Source organism: Gadus macrocephalus, chromosome 6 (genome assembly GCF_031168955.1).
Source record: "Gadus macrocephalus chromosome 6, ASM3116895v1".
Lineage (NCBI taxonomy): Eukaryota > Metazoa > Chordata > Actinopteri > Gadiformes > Gadidae > Gadus > Gadus macrocephalus.
The window spans coordinates 19,936,830-19,951,921 of NC_082387.1; the positions used below are offsets into that span (position 1 = coordinate 19,936,830).

At 48.9% G+C, this 15,092-nt stretch overlaps 3 protein-coding genes across 8 annotated transcripts in view; 2 read left to right on the forward strand and 1 right to left on the reverse strand.

The window, feature by feature from the left end:
• The first annotated feature begins 244 nt into the window (after positions 1–244).
• On the forward strand, positions 245–4,391 carry mthfd2 (methylenetetrahydrofolate dehydrogenase (NADP+ dependent) 2, methenyltetrahydrofolate cyclohydrolase). Its single transcript, XM_060054845.1, has 8 exons — positions 245–472; positions 1,658–1,842; positions 1,949–2,071; positions 2,246–2,398; positions 2,484–2,591; positions 2,759–2,851; positions 3,073–3,198; positions 3,737–4,391. Exons 1-8 carry the CDS (start codon positions 393–395, stop codon positions 3,883–3,885), a joined length of 1,017 nt encoding a protein of 338 aa, XP_059910828.1. The 5' UTR covers positions 245–392; the 3' UTR covers positions 3,886–4,391.
• A 368-nt stretch (positions 4,392–4,759) lies between these two features.
• On the forward strand, positions 4,760–6,872 carry arl6ip4 (ADP-ribosylation factor-like 6 interacting protein 4). Its single transcript, XM_060054846.1, has 5 exons — positions 4,760–5,070; positions 5,310–5,621; positions 5,711–5,828; positions 6,182–6,251; positions 6,329–6,872. Exons 1-5 carry the CDS (start codon positions 4,893–4,895, stop codon positions 6,383–6,385), a joined length of 735 nt encoding a protein of 244 aa, XP_059910829.1. The 5' UTR covers positions 4,760–4,892; the 3' UTR covers positions 6,386–6,872.
• A 287-nt stretch (positions 6,873–7,159) lies between these two features.
• LOC132459938 (membrane-associated phosphatidylinositol transfer protein 2-like) overlaps positions 7,160–15,092 on the reverse strand; it is a 54,509-nt gene continuing 46,576 nt past the window's right edge. For all 6 annotated transcript variants that reach the window (XM_060054831.1, XM_060054836.1, XM_060054833.1 and 3 more), the window contains 7 exons: positions 14,916–15,032; positions 14,101–14,217; positions 13,608–13,756; positions 12,668–12,817; positions 12,112–12,292; positions 11,175–11,303; positions 7,160–10,629 (listed from right to left, as the gene is read on the reverse strand). In XM_060054831.1, coding sequence (XP_059910814.1) covers positions 10,231–10,629; positions 11,175–11,303; positions 12,112–12,292; positions 12,668–12,817; positions 13,608–13,756; positions 14,101–14,217; positions 14,916–15,032 — 1,242 coding nt within the window. In that variant the 3' untranslated portion in view covers positions 7,160–10,230. The remainder of the gene's footprint in view (positions 10,630–11,174; positions 11,304–12,111; positions 12,293–12,667; positions 12,818–13,607; positions 13,757–14,100; positions 14,218–14,915; positions 15,033–15,092) is intronic.

Below are 15,092 nucleotides of genomic sequence, written 5' to 3' on the forward strand. Positions count from 1 at the left end.
CCCTCCATCGCATACGACACTGACGCTCGTAATCTGTAGTGCAAGGGAGTTCGTGCACAGATCCCTGAGACAAACGGCTACGCGCACACATGCAAACCCATAGCGAGTGACGTAGGACGTAAAGTCCCGCCCAGGTCGAAGTGGCGTCGATTTAGAGAGTCCCCTATGGGGACAACCGGTGTGCTCCGCCCGGATGACGCGACACGGGTTCTAAATCGAGCATCCCCGATGAGCTCCTCGTCTCCTCGGCTTGAGCAACCCTTCGCCCCGCCTCGTTGACGTAGCCCCCCCCGTGCGGTGACGGTGGAACTATATATTCCGTCCACACGTCCGGCGGTTCACAGGCACTGCTCTGTCCCCCCATCCTCGCCGTCTCCTGTCTTCAGACCACGATGGCAACCTTAAGAGCTCTTCGCAAACTGTGTCAGCACTCACAGCAACAGTTATGCAGTCTGCACACGTCCGCCATCAGGTGAGCCCGTAGTTTCGGTAATAGACGGTTACTCGATGTAGTATTTCCGTTTAATGGACTTGAATGAGGGTTAGCTTGGATTGATCGGTGTATGTTGTGTTTACACTGTCAACTTGGTATGGTTACGTCTCAATTTCTGTAATCACATTTTGTGCGTGATAGCCGATACATATACCAGTTTATTACGGCGAGCGCCAAAATAATGAGTTGTTTTGAGAGGATTTCCGTGCGCCCCTAGCGGCGCGCCGGTAAAACTGCAGCGAGCGGCGGCTGATGAAATCGCTGCCGTCGCTTGCACTCCCGAGGGGCGGGGATAGCGGCTGCATAGTGTTGGTAAATAGACATAGCATACGAGTGGATGATGGTTAATATTCAGATTAATTTCCATCTTTCGTGTGAAAGTTGATTTGATATGAAAGTCCGACTAATGATCTGATTGTCCTAAAACCCAAACCTTGTATAAAATGTGGACATTATTGAAACTTTTCACACGCAATTGGCAGAAAATGGTAGAACATTAGAAGCAATCCCAAAATGCATTAAAACCCATTGTTTCCCATAACTTGAATCCACTGGGAGTTGAGATGGCTGTCCGCTGTTTCCACGCTAGTGTAGAAAGTTACGTTGTAATCTAGGTGTGGATTTTAACTATTGAAATCTATTTGAAAAACCCGTTTTACAAAGCTCGGTCACTAGGACACCTGGCAGCAATGCAGAGCTTGGCTCCAGACTGCTGATGGATCAGTACAAAGTGTTAATACTTTCTTTCGGGGCGTCTAATTGTCGGGGCCAGAAGAAGGAAAGGGAGGGTTATATAAGGTTTTAATGGCTCATCAATCTTCTGATGTTAATTGTGTTTTCTTGCCATCTTGCGTAAGTGCCCACTCTCAACACATGGTGTTGAAATGTGACGCCACACACAACTTCAACAAACCTTGCAGGAAACTTGCTGCCCATTTGGCTGCGACTAGAAAACGCTCCACTTGCAGCAATAAGCTTTCCTTACACCTATTTATGTCCGTGCGGGCTCCTTAGGTTTGCTCTATACTTGGTCTCCGGCCTCCAGGCTGCAAGAGTTGATAAGATAGTTTTGGATAACAAAACGGCTGACCTGCCATATCATGATGACTGGTGTGGGGTGACGTTCTGGCCTCCTGCTCATCTGCCCTATCGCTCCCTCGCCAGACAGGAGGCTGTAGTCATCTCGGGGAGAAAGCTAGCACGACAGATCCGCGAGGAGGCCCGGGTCGACGTGGATAACTGGGTGTCGTCCGGCCACAGGAGGCCCCACCTCAGCGTTGTGCTGGTGGGGGACAACCCCGCCAGTCACTCCTACGTCCTCAACAAGACACGCTCGGCCGCCGATGTCGGTAAGCAAAAATAAATGGGGGTTTCACATAAATAACTATATATTTTTTTTTTCTGTTTACCATTCGTTTTTGGCTAACGGTACTACATCTCCTCACTGCCTCGTAGGAATCAGCAGTGAGACCATCCTAAAGTCCTCAAGCACCAGCGAAGAAGAGCTGCTGGATTTAATTTATAAACTCAACACGGACCATCAGGTCGACGGCCTCCTGATCCAGCTACCTCTGCCAGGTAGACACTCGCCAGCAGAACCACAACTCATGAACATTTATCCATTATTCCTAGGCAGAGTATCTGTTCCTAGCAGCATAAGTCGCAGGCCCTGATTTGTGGGCCCTTTGCATTGGGAACTCTGTGTACATTGTTTTCACGGGGGTCTTAAATCGCTTGTGTCTGATCTACCAGATCACATTGACGAACGCAGAATCTGCAACGCCGTGTCCCCCAGCAAGGATGTGGACGGTTTTCATGTGGTCAACGTGGGCCGCATGTGCCTGGACCAGTCCACCATGCTGCCCGCCACTCCCTGGGGGGTCATGGAGATCATCAAACGCACAGGTGGGTGGAGAGACAGACCCCGCCCATCTCCTCTTCACCTGAGGATGGGACTTTCCTCTGACGTGTTTCTCCCCCTCCGTCTCAGGTATTCCTACCCTTGGAAAGAATGTTCTGGTCGCCGGCCGCTCCAAAAACGTGGGCATGCCGATCGCCATGCTGCTGCACACGGACGGGCGGCATGAGAGGCCTGGCGGTGAGTCGTGTGTGTGTGTGTGTGTGTGTGTGTGTGTGTGTGTGTGTGTGTGTGTGTGTGTGTGTGTGTGTGTGTGTGTGTGTGTGTGTGTGTGTGTGTGTGTGTGTGTGTGTGTGTGCAATAGGGATTTCACATGCTCATGTTATTTTGTTTCTGTGTCTCTTCAGGAGACGCCACCGTTACCATCACTCACCGCTACACTCCTATAGACCAGCTCCGGCAGCACACTAAGATTGCTGACATCATTGTTGCCGCAGCAGGTAGGGGTCTGGTTACTGAAATAGTTAAAAACATGTGGTTTAATAAAATGTCAGTGTTTTAGCATTACTAGTGTTATACCTTGTTTGTAGCTGTGCGTTGGGCTAGTTAGCAGAGCTAAGTGAAAGAATCTTCACTGGGGAGGGCTTTTACTCTGTAACTAGAGGTCCTGTTTCAGTTTATTTCTATCCGTGGGTCCCCTAACGGTGTAATCTTGTTGCAGGGATTCCAAACCTGATCACGGCGGACATGATCAAAGAAGGAGCGGCCGTCATCGACGTTGGGATCAACAGAGTGCTGGACCCCGAGACGGGCAAGAGCCGGCTGGTGGGAGACGTGGACTTTGAAGGTAAGCGGGAACAGAACGTGAGCATTAAAGCTGGGGGAGATGACCTGGGGAAACCGAACGTTGTGCATTAAGGCTGGGGGAGATGACCTGGGGAAACCGAACGTTGTGCATTAAGGCTGGGGGAGATGACCTGGGGAAACCGAACGTTGTGCATTAAAGCTGGGGGAGATGACCGGGGGAAACCGTGTGACTGGTCACGAGCAACGACTGGTCACAGCCCTCGTTTAATTAGGGTCTAATTACATGGTTGCAATGTCTTATTACAGGCCTTTGACAGCCACCGATTCCATTTTCTATATCTTTTATATTTGTCTGAGCATTTGATTACTGAATGCTTTCGGGATATATATAAGATGACCAATAATACTTCTTAAATAAAGTGCCTTCTATAGCTTTGAGAATTTAATGCTTAATTTACATTTACATTATTTACATTTAGCAGAGGGGGCAAAAACGACTCCCTGAAGTCCGTAATGTATGCCCTGGTCTAGATTCCAACGTTTCATTCCCGAGCGTAACGTCTCCTGTTTGGTTTCAGGTGTTCGACAGAAGGCAAGCTTCATCACCCCGGTGCCCGGGGGGGTTGGCCCCATGACGGTGGCCATGCTCATGAAGAACACCATCAAGGCGGCCAAGAATGTGCTGCTGTACCCCCCCGAGAGGGTCCGCATGGCCGCCCTGTCGTAGAGACCCCGCGCTGCACGGACCCATCAGCCCAGTACATTCCACTATCGAATCACACTGCCCTCCAAAACTGTTTTTTGATTTTACCCTTTTAACCCCCTGGTTTTAAGTTGTTTTTGTCCCAAATCAAAGATGTGATACGATGCCAGAGGAAGCTGTTGCGTTCGGATCACAGTGACGTTACACACTGCCTCAAGATCCTCGTTACTTTAAACACTAAAGGTGGTTACATTTATTTCATGCAAATTTGTTCACAGTTGAACGATTTGCCAGTATTCATCCCACCTCAACAGGATTTTATACTTGGGAGAAGTTTAAAATTGTTTATTTGTATATCCACATAATTTAATATTTAAAAGGCACACGAGGCAGCAGTATGTAATGTTGATTTGGCAAGGAATTCTGGACAATGCCCGGTTGTGAGTTTGTTTATTTTTTTTCAGAAAGCTAAAGGGCTCTCGTATGCATTTGTAGCCTATATTTTGAAATAAATATTCCAAATTTTTCTTTGTGCTATTGTTATTATTTTTGTTTGTTAATGTTATTACAACTTGAAAGTGTACATTCGGTTGGACATTGGGTGTGGTAACATTATTTAGGAATCTATGCGTAATTGGAAAAATAAGATAGACTATAAGCCTTTTTCTTGTAATTGCAATGGTTTCTTGTAGGCGGGCCGGCTACAAAATGATTACGTAATCAGACACGGCAGCAGTATTTGTTCTAAACAAAGTGCAAGCAGTACATGGTGGTTTAACAAACCTTAATAATAAAATCGATATATAATTGAATAGGGGTTAGGCTTTAAAAAAACGAGTTTAAACACGACTATAGGATAATACGTTTTTGGGCTGGGCCTAGGAACTATATATCATTGAAGGTGTTCTTGCGGAAACAATAAGCGAGCGGACACATCCGCTAAACACAAAGCTGGCGGCGCTGAGTTTTCACACGTTTGAAATTTAAACCTTTTATCCATCGTATGTTTTGGAAGCATTTTTAAGTAAACGATGGACCGCGGTTCGATTGAACAGCTGGCAGAAGGATCTTCCATCCCCGGGAGGAAGAGGAAAGAAGACAAAAAGAAGAGCAGGAAGAGGTCCTCTTCCTCGTCGTCCTCCTCATCCAGTTCCTCCAGCAGAAGCCGGAGTCCTAAATCCTCCAAATCAACTTCTCGCAAAAGCCAAGGTGACTCATATGTGATGATACTAAAATATATTAAATGAAAGATAGCGACGCTGAACTATAGTTCGATGCCTGCTCAATGAGGCCTGATGTTAGCTCGCCAATGCTAACTGTTAGCAGTGGACACATGAAGGTGGAATCGCTGAATGTTGTAATATGTCTCCTTGTTACTTTAATGTATACTCTTTTTAATACTTTTGTACTGATCGTGAATGTTCTACTCAAATTCCCTTGTGCTGCAGATACTAAAACCAAAAAGAAAAGAAAACGAAGTTCCTCGTCATCCTCGTCGTCCAGTTCATCATCCTCCTCAACTTCAAGTGATGAAAAAGCGAAGCGGAAGAAAAAGAAGGCGAAAAAGAGGAAGTTGAAAAAAGAAAAGGCAAAGCTCAAAAAGCTAAAGAAGAAGGAGAAGAAGAAGGAAAAGAAATTGGCCAAAAAATTGGCCAAGAAGACGGAGGCTCCCATCCCGCCCCCACCGGTGGCGGTGGAGGTGGTCCCGTCCTTCCTTGAGACCTGGCAGAGCGACGACGCAGCGGCGGAACTCGGGCCTGGTACGTCCTCCAACATGTGTTCAAGTAACTGAACCATAATGTAACACCCTGAAAGTGTGGTCATAATAATGTACACTTTGTGTCTCCAGTGATGACTGATGAGCAGAAGGCCCGGCTGTCCACAAAGAGGCCCCTGACCAAGGAGGAGTACGAGGCCCGACAGAGCATCATCCGCAGGGTGGTGGACCACGAGTCAGGGCGCACCAGGTCTGTTGAACATGCGCCCAGCTTTTACTTAGGTGGGCCGCTGTTGGCCGACCGAGACAACGTCTCTTGTCGTTCCAAAATAACAGGGTTGCACTAACCCCAACGCAGCAGAGCCGCAAGACTCGGAACAGGCCTGCTTCTTTCATTGTAAGAAAGATAACAGTAACCTTGATTTAAAACCGTTGTGGTTGATTTTATAATTATTTCTCAGTCTGACGCGATAGATGGTCAGATCGGGCCGCGGGGCTCTTTGCCGTTTTGATCATCTGGTTAGGATCCAGCTTGGATCTCCTTAGTTTCATTGCTGAACATTCAATGGATAGGGAAATAAATGAAAGATCTTGTTTCCTCAGACTGGTGAGGGGAGAAGGGGAGATCATCGAGGAGATGGTCACTAAGGAGAAACACAAAGAGATCAATAAGGTAACTCGTTCAACGACTGTTTGGAATGTTCATTAACTCAGTTATGTTCAGTGACTTAACCATGTCACTCACTGTAGCAATCGACCAAGGGAGACGGAAACGCCTTCCAGAAGAAGATGGGCCTCAACCGGTAGACAGGAGGCCACGGGCTGAAGGCACTTCAAGAGGGCTGCCTCCCAAGCTGATATAGTTGTGTGTGTGGGGAGAAGGGCCCGGCCCTCGTAATGGCCAGGCAGCCGCTCACGCCTAGTGTTGTCTAGTTATGTCAGGGAGATTAATTCACTCTACTGCAGTGCAGTGCAGTGTGGTAAAGGTAGTTATGTCAGAGGTAAAGTCACTCTACTGCAGTGCAGTAGTTTTACTGTTTTAAGTGCACTGTATGACCGCCGCCTGGCTGAAACATGCCAGCAGCCGATCTGCTTTGATGCCCGGAATGCAGATTAGCAAGCCTAGACACTTTAAAGATGTCAATCTTGTTACCTTGTTTTTTAACTTTTTTTTAATGTTAAATGATATTTTTTTTATTCAACTATAAGCTGTACATTCATATGAACAACTTTCTGGGGGAATGCTATTTGAAGTCCTCAACAAGAAATAAAACTAATTTTCAGAAATCAAAAATTGTAGTCATTCTATTTATGTCTACAAGCCTTAATCACTGCTCATGGTCATAAAGAAACTGCAGCTACAGAGGAGGTGGAAAACTGCTTGGACCGCATACCTGATCAGGCTGTGGAGAGATGCTGACAGGCCTTCATGCTTTCCCATGCACCAACCGGCCATTATGTGTGTCTAATATGGAAATACTAAAGGATTTACATTTACAGGATGCATTTTGTAGGACCATTTTCACACTGTCCATTGTATTATGAGCAGTAAAGAACAAGATTACATTTTTGGTTCTCAACTGAAGGGATGCCCAAAAAAGACAATATTTCTTTAGTAGTTCATGTTATTTACACATTGTACATACAAACATGGGAATGGATAAAATCAAGGTATCCAAAACCAAAAAAAAACTGCTTGTGCAATGAAAATATTTCCCAAGCTTTTACAAATGCATTGTATTTACATCTCAGCGTGTAAGCCATCTGTGCACTAGGAGTGGCAGAACATGGTCAGACTATTGGATGTTATATTATCAAGTTAAAAATAGTTCTTCGGATTAATGAAACCCCTTGTTTTGTAAGCTAGCATATCCTCTCAACATGTTAAAAATAGACAATATATTTTTACCTTGTTTTACATTAACTGAAACATCCAGTTTTCTGGTAAAGTAACGTGTCCTCGTTTTACTATAGGTGCATTGATGTTCTGCACCCTGTCCACAAGGTCACCTTAAAATACTACTGGTGAAGCAGCTTGGATAACCCAGACCCGGTTAGGAGGGGGGTTGTAAGGCAGGGAGAGGGAACATAAAGGCTGTTATTTTCTGTGTCTGTAGCAGAACCAGAACGGACTGCCCAGACGCTTGGCTTGAGTGCACATATTATACAGACTTTAATTTTCTCGATCAAATGTGTACATGATGGGTGATCTTTAGTAGCAGTGACAATTTTTATTCAACGTTGCCTATTCTGGACTTTTAGTTGATGAGCAAATACATCTCCAACAACCAGGGTCATAAGAGTGTTGCATACATTAAGAGTAGGAGAGCGCTCCCACTGGGTAGTTATTTACATGTATGGAAGAACGCAGTCTTCTAACGCCATCTCAAATGGTGTTTTTTTTACACTTGTTGTAATAACAGTTCTGTGCTTTGAAGTAAATTAGGATGTATTTTTCACGATTTTGACACAGTAAACAGATATTCTCTCCAACAGGCTCTGGTACGGCGTACCATCCACAGATAGAGGCAACGTTGTGGTAGTCAATGTTGCAAATTAAGTCTTAACCTTCTAGACAAACAATAGTCTGGGCCTTAGCTTTTTGTAATCATCTTTTGTCAATGTCCTTCCTTCCATGTGTTGAGTTAAATCTGTCTGTCCAATCGGTCTGAGAAGATGACTCATCTGACCCCCTGCGTGACCAATCAGAAACCTCCACACGTCACCTGACAGATCAGCCAGCCCGTGCCTGCCCAGGGACTATCTTTAGATCTGGGCCTTCACCTGATTGTCAAAGCATCTTCACATTCTAAGCAGGGCCGTCTCTGTGGTGTGGAGAGGAGAGTATTGCACATTTCTGCCAACGTTTGCTCTATGCCCTCAGAGCGGCTCATTGTACAGAGTTTGAACGATTAAACCGAAAGAAGGTTTTACCACTTAGACCAAACGGCACAGCATGAACTCTAAACCCTGTTGAATTTAAAACTTTGAAGCATATTGTACAGAATTTTACAACTCGCCAATTTGCTGTGAAGATGTTGCAATTGTCAGAGCAACCTTAACCTAAAAAGTATCTAGAAACACATTCATTGCCTCATTTACAGCGTAGGAATACCAACAGGATGACCATACTTTGACATTTCCAAAATAATCGGAATAGTCATACGCTATACTATACTATACCATTAATGCAATTCTGGTGATTGGAAAGCATAACCCAGATATTACAGGGACAATACTGTGCCAGGCAGAGACATTAGTATTGGCTACTGCAAATTAAGTACAGAAAAAATGTCTACAATGAATCACAATAAACCAGCTAAAATAAACTGAAAACACCCTCCCCATAAAATCTGTTTGCTTGAAGATCTGTTTTCATTTAAATAGCAATAATTAAAATGTAAGGTGTACTGAATAGGTGCCGTTTGGTCCGGACGACACTTGAGTCCCTAAGAGGATCCAGCAACCAGATGTACGCTCCAAAACAGCGTGACAGAACACTATTTACAGGCCCTGTGGGCTCAGCTCTGGAGACACATACAGCGGATCGCTCTCCAGCTTTTGGATTTGGCACAACCCCACAGCAGTGGACCACTGGAGCAGTGGAGCAGTGACAGGTCGGCCCCATCACTCACACTGTCGCACTGCAACATGTCGAAACACCACCAGAAACCAGGAACACTCAACTGTCACCTTAGTCTAAGGGTCAAATTCAGTGGTTTTCTCAATCTTTTCTCCCCCTTATGTTCAGAGTATCCTGAGTCTGGGAGGAGTCAGTAAAACAGGGAAGAACGTAAATGCATAGATTGTTTCTGTGGCCATAAAAGTACAAATGCCAGCAACGCTTGACATTGCTGCCATTGTTTTCAATAATATTTGCCAGCAGGATATTACATTAAATCCTTTAAAATCATTGCTAAATAACTAAAATAACTGACAGCACACTAAATCGGTAAAGTGCCTAAATGTTCACAATCTCTACCAACGATGGCTAGAAGTCGTGTGGTTGGATGGAGGATATTACCAGGAAAAGAACCAGTCCACTTCCTGGAGGTCAGGATCATCTGCCAGGACATACGAGGCCCGTCCTTAAATAGCACTTCATTTATAGCAGAGCTTAATGTTACTAGCAGGCTGCGAGCCGTCAGCCTCAGCAGGGGAGGGGGGGGAGGATCAGTTCAGCCGCCGGCCACCAGGGAAGCCGGTCTTCATCAACCCGTTCCTTGTTGTAAGACGGCACACTGCTGGGTGGCCATGTTGTATTAAAGACACATAAATATATACTCAGTAGTTTACAAGTAGATAAATGCCAGGACCTTCACTTTGGGAGATCTGATATTGGACAAGTTCTTGCTAAATAAAGTTATTTTTGGAAAAATATCTAAATGCCTCATTTTCTTTGAAAAAAAAAAGTTGCGATTGGTTGATAAAAGTAGGGATCGTTTTAAAAAACAGTCTGTAGCACCGACAGTCGTCCACTCAATCCGGTGCGAGCCAGCGTTTGATCCCATCTTAATAAAAGAACACATCATATAAAAAAAAAAAATCTTTGCGTGTCCTAAAATGGTGACTCGTCGAGGCCCCCCTTTATAAGAAGCGGTTCCTTCCACGTGGTCCAGGGAAGCGACCGCAGAACCCCGCGCTCGTCAGCCTCACTTGGGGTTGAAGAGCGCGGGCTCCATCTTGGAGCGGCCCCAGCAGTTGGCCGTGATGCTCATGCTGCGCCCCCCGGGGCCCAGCCCTGGCCCCTGGTCGGGGGCCCTCTCCAGCCGCTCCCGCCGCTCGCCGTCCGACTGGCTCTGCGTGCGCTCGGGCCGGCCGCTGGGGCTGGTGGCGGGCGGGGCCACGGCGGGGGCGCTGGGCGTGGGCTGGGCCGAGATGGTGCGCAGCAGGTGGTTCCTCTTCCGCAGGAAGTCGCTGCTGGCGCCCAGGCCGAAGCTGCCCTTGCGCAGCACCATGCGGGCGCTGCCGCTGGCCTTGGCCGGCCGCGCGGCGCGGTGCCGGTGGTACTCCAGCTGGGACAGGTGGGCGGCGTAGCCCTCCGTGATGAACTGGGGGGGGGGGGGAGGGAGCAGAAGGAGAGAGGGAGGAGGTGGGAGGGGAGAGCAGAGAGAGAGGGGGAGGAGGGGAGAGCAGAGAGAGAGGGGGAGGAGGTGGGAGGGGAGAGCAGTGAGAGAGAGGGAGGGAGGAGGTGGGAGGGGAGAGCAGAGAGAGAGGGGGAGGAGGTGGGAGGGGAGAGCAGAGAGAGAGAGGGGGAGGAGGTGGGAGGGGAGAGCAGAGAGAGAGGGGGAGGAGGTGGGAGGGGAGAGCAGAGAGAGAGGGGGAGGAGGGGAGAGCAGAGAGAGAGGGGGAGGAGGGGAGAGCAGAGAGAGAGGGGGAGGAGGGGAGAGCAGAGAGAGAGGGGGAGGAGGGGAGAGCAGAGAGAGAGGGGGAGGAGGTGGGAGATAGAGAGGGAGGGATGATCATGAAAGTTAGCAGCATGGCTCACGGAGACATGTGGGGAACAGGTATTTCTGACTTGCGTTGGCTTCAGTGAGCTCCAAACGCTTTCGTAGTCTCTGATCGCAGCGCTTTGGATGCCGGAGGTGAGCGGTACCTGGCACTGCTGCTGCATCTTCTTGGAGGGGCGGCCCACGATGTAGATCTGGGAGGGGCCCAGGCCGATGGCTGTGTACACCGAGATGTCTTTGGTTGAACCGTAGCCAGCGAATATCTTCATGTTAGCCTGCCAGGCGCGCATGAAGAGAGGAGCATAGAGAGTCTGTGTGAACAACGCTGGCTTTGTGTGTTCATCACAGCAAATGCATTATTCCTGGGGATGTTTGTAGCGAACCGAACAGATTGGCAATATATGTAGTCCTGAACAAAAATGAACAAAAATACCACTGTGTGCGCTTTGGGCTCAACTCAACCGCTCCTAAAATATGGACCTATACCTTATAAGACTGTAAGATTGTGTTACTTTGTATCCACCCTTGTTACACAGCATCTGGTTGGATCAGTTTTTTTCTGGAGAGGTTGCTGCTATGCTGCTTTGGAATTTGCTTTAACCAACGGAAGTTTTTACTTCAACGGAAATGGTGGCGCTGACGTCTATTGAGAGACGTGAGACGTGTTTGTACGACTGTGAATAACGACTGCATGTCGCTGCCCTCATGAGGGCCTTCTAAGGACTCCTGATAGCTTTTGCAAGGCAGGTGTTTTACAAACTTTCTCAGTTTTAGCAACAAAACCTTGGAGGAGGTCCTCAGCCTCTAGCGAGTCCAGAGACTCGTGAGTCTGAAGACCGACCCTCTACAAACACGCGGACAGCACACCCTTTCAGACCCTCCAGACCTCCCAGAGCCCCCAGACCTCTCAGACCCCCCAGCCCAGACCCCCCCAGACCTCCCAGTCCAGACCTCCCAGTCCAGACCTCCCAGACCAAACCTCCCAGACCTCTCATACTTCCTAGACCTAACAAGCACGGCCCCAACGGTCTGCCTTGTAAGGCAGACAGACCCCCCCCCCCAACGCCCCGGTCCCTGGCCCACCTCGGTGAGGGACTTGAGGAAGTTGGCCTTGTGTCTGAGCGGGTCGTGGACCAGGCCGTCGCAGAAGGACACGATGCCATGGGGGAAGTTGTGCTGGGAGAGCCAGGCCACCACGCGCTGCTTCTGCATGTCGGGCCGCCCCGTCACGTAGATGATCAGGAAGCCCAGGTCCTGCCAGTGCCTGCTCCCACACGACACACACACACACACACACGATGGAGGTCAAAACCGTTCTACCGCGTGGCCTCAGGGAGAGCATCGTCATGCTGTCTTTGGTTGGAGTTAGAAAGTTAGACAAATGGAAAACTAGACGAGCGTACATCATACAAAGTCATCTAATTTAAACAGCTAAGATATCACGTGCAAACATTACCCCGCCCCCAGATCTGTTCATATAATAACGAGTCATGGTCCAACATATCACGTTAACTGATCTTATCATTTTCTATTGCTTCCTTAACTAATAAAGTGTGATCTTTCATGATCAGCTAAGGGCAGCGTTGATGTGTATCGTCGTGTTATTGACTGAGTGGTTATGAAGCCGCTCGCTCCTCACCGGACCACGTCCACCGCCCCCGCCCGCACTTTGGGGTCGCTGCCCATGATGGAGACGCTGGCCGCGAACGAGCCGTCGATGCTGAACACCACAAACTCTGTCCCCCGCGGCAACACCGTCAGGTAGCTGTCTGCAAAGGTGTGGTCCCCTCTGGGAGGGGGAGGGCGGAGGGGGAGAGAGACAGGAGGGGAGGGTGGAGGGAGGCAGGAGGGGAGGGGAGAGAGACAGAAGGGGATGGTGGAGGGGGAGAGAGACAGGAGGGGAGGGGAGAGAGACAGAAGGGGATGGTGGAGGGGGAGAGAGACAGGAGGGGAGGGGAGAGAGACAGGAGGGGAGGGTGGAGGGGAGAGAGACAGAAGGGGATGGTGGAGGGAGGCAGGAGGGGAGGGGAGGGTGGGGGGAGGCAGGAGGGGAGGGGAGAGAGACAGGAGGGGAGGGTGGAGGGGGAGAGAGACAGGAGGGGATGGTGGAGGGGGAGAGAGACAGAAGGGGAGGGTGGAGGGAGACAGGAGGGCGGAGGGGGAGAGAGACAGGAGGGGAGGGGGAGAGAGAGAGAGAGAGAGAGAGAGAGAGAGGGAGTCAGGTTGCTTTATCGTCCATCAGGTGTGACAGAGAATCACCAACCACAGCTTAAAGGAGAGATGAGGGTTGCGTACAGAATCAGCTACATGAATTTGTCTGTTTATTTTTTATGCGTTGGCGACACGTCGTTCATTAACAGGGCATGACAATAAGGTTGTATACATATCACTCTATCGAGAAGAGAGAAGAGAGGAGGAGAGAAGAGAGAGGAGAGAGGAGACGTATGGAGTGGAGAGGAGAGAGAAGAGGCCTTCATGTTCCACAAGACACCCTTCGTCTAACTCCAATCCATAAGCACTCCTTGATGCCCCCCGGGTGAGCTCTGGGGGGGGGGGGGGGAGAGGCTCGGCGGACTCACCGGACCACCATCTTGATGGGGTAGACCCCCACCCCCAGGCGCCGGTCCTCAGGCAGCAGGAAGGAGACGCGCCCGCTGCTGTTGGTCACCTCCGTGTCGAAGTGCACCCACTCCCCGGAGGGGGGCTGCGTCATGACGTGGAGGTCCACCTGCAACGCAGCCACAGGGGGAGTTAACAGAGACACTCCCGCACGCACCCTCTCCCGCCTCCTACCTGGGAGGGGCTTATTCACTGGGAGTGGCTTATTGACTGGTATGGGCTTACTCACTGGGAGGGGCTTATTTACTGGGAGGGGCTTATTGAACGGGAGGGGCTTATTGACTGGGAGGGGCTTATTGACTGGGAGGGACTTATTGAACGGGAGGGGCTTATTGACTGGGAGGGACTTATTGAACGGGAGGGGCTTATTCCCTGCGAGGGGCTTATTCACGGTGCGGGGCTTATTCAGTGTGAGTGTCAGCAGTCCTCTGGTGGAGGCATTAAAACACCCACCTTCTCCCCGGTCAGGGTGACCATGTCCAGCGGGCCGTACATGAAGCGACCAGACAGCAGTTGCTGGCCGCCCTCCGTGAAAACGGCGTCGCTCAAGCGGTGGTTGGCCGTCACGTTCTGCCCCGGGAAACAGAGACGGGGGAGCATATCAGTAACCTGCCCTGTTGGGAACCTGTGTCTGCGTCTTATTGCGTTAATGCTGTGTATACATCATGCATTATCAGATTGAAGCCTGTTCCAACTCTGATCTCAACACTACAGATATCATGATCTCATGTCCTCCCCCTCCTCTGATCTGGTCTTTACTCTGTACTCTACTTGGTCAGGGCTAGGCCTCAGGATGATAATGACCTCATTGACCACACCTGACTACTGGGGGTGGGGTTATATAAGCAGGTTTTCGCTCTCCTTCAAGTAGGCACCCTTTTCGGTTGATGCAGGCACGCTATTAATTTACTCTTTCACATGGGCACTTTGCTTTATCTAATTATTTCCCCTAATACTCACTCTTTGACTCTATCTAGTCTCACATCCAACATACAGACAGATTCACCGCATCCAATTAGACATGAACCATATCCTTGTACTTAAACATTTATTATCCCTAGACATGTTTCATCTTATTTTGTACCATTTAAATAAATAACCTTTTTGATTTCAAATGTAATTCTGTTTGTTGAATCCCCTTATTATGTGATTGTGTACGAGACACACAGTAGAGATCCCCACTCTGATGGGATCTCATGTTATGTTGTGGTATCATGCAATCTTGTGTGTTCTCTTGAACTTGTGGGATCATTTGATCTTCTTCTCACCCGGATCTTGACGTGGGTCCTCTTGCGGAGCCACTTCTCCCGGGGTTTGGACGGGGTGAACTCTGACACCTCCTTCCCGTCCAGCTCCAGGATACTGGAGTTCTCGTGTCTCATGACCTTCAACACAAACTCGTTTAGTAGTCACCTACGCCTGATCACAAACAGCAACAGGATCAG

Excerpts from the sequence above, each read along its gene's own strand:
- mthfd2 (XM_060054845.1), top strand. The coding sequence starts at position 393 with ATGGCAACCTTAAGAGCTCTTCGCAAACTGTGTCAGCACTCACAGCAA. Across the intron at positions 2,399-2,483 it reads GGAGATCATCAAACGCACAG|GTATTCCTACCCTTGGAAAG; the intron begins GTGGGTGGAGAG and ends CCTCCGTCTCAG. Across the intron at positions 2,592-2,758 it reads GCGGCATGAGAGGCCTGGCG|GAGACGCCACCGTTACCATC; the intron begins GTGAGTCGTGTG and ends GTGTCTCTTCAG.
- arl6ip4 (XM_060054846.1), top strand. The coding sequence starts at position 4,893 with ATGGACCGCGGTTCGATTGAACAGCTGGCAGAAGGATCTTCCATCCCC. Across the intron at positions 5,071-5,309 it reads AACTTCTCGCAAAAGCCAAG|ATACTAAAACCAAAAAGAAA; the intron begins GTGACTCATATG and ends CTTGTGCTGCAG. Across the intron at positions 5,829-6,181 it reads CACGAGTCAGGGCGCACCAG|ACTGGTGAGGGGAGAAGGGG; the intron begins GTCTGTTGAACA and ends TTGTTTCCTCAG.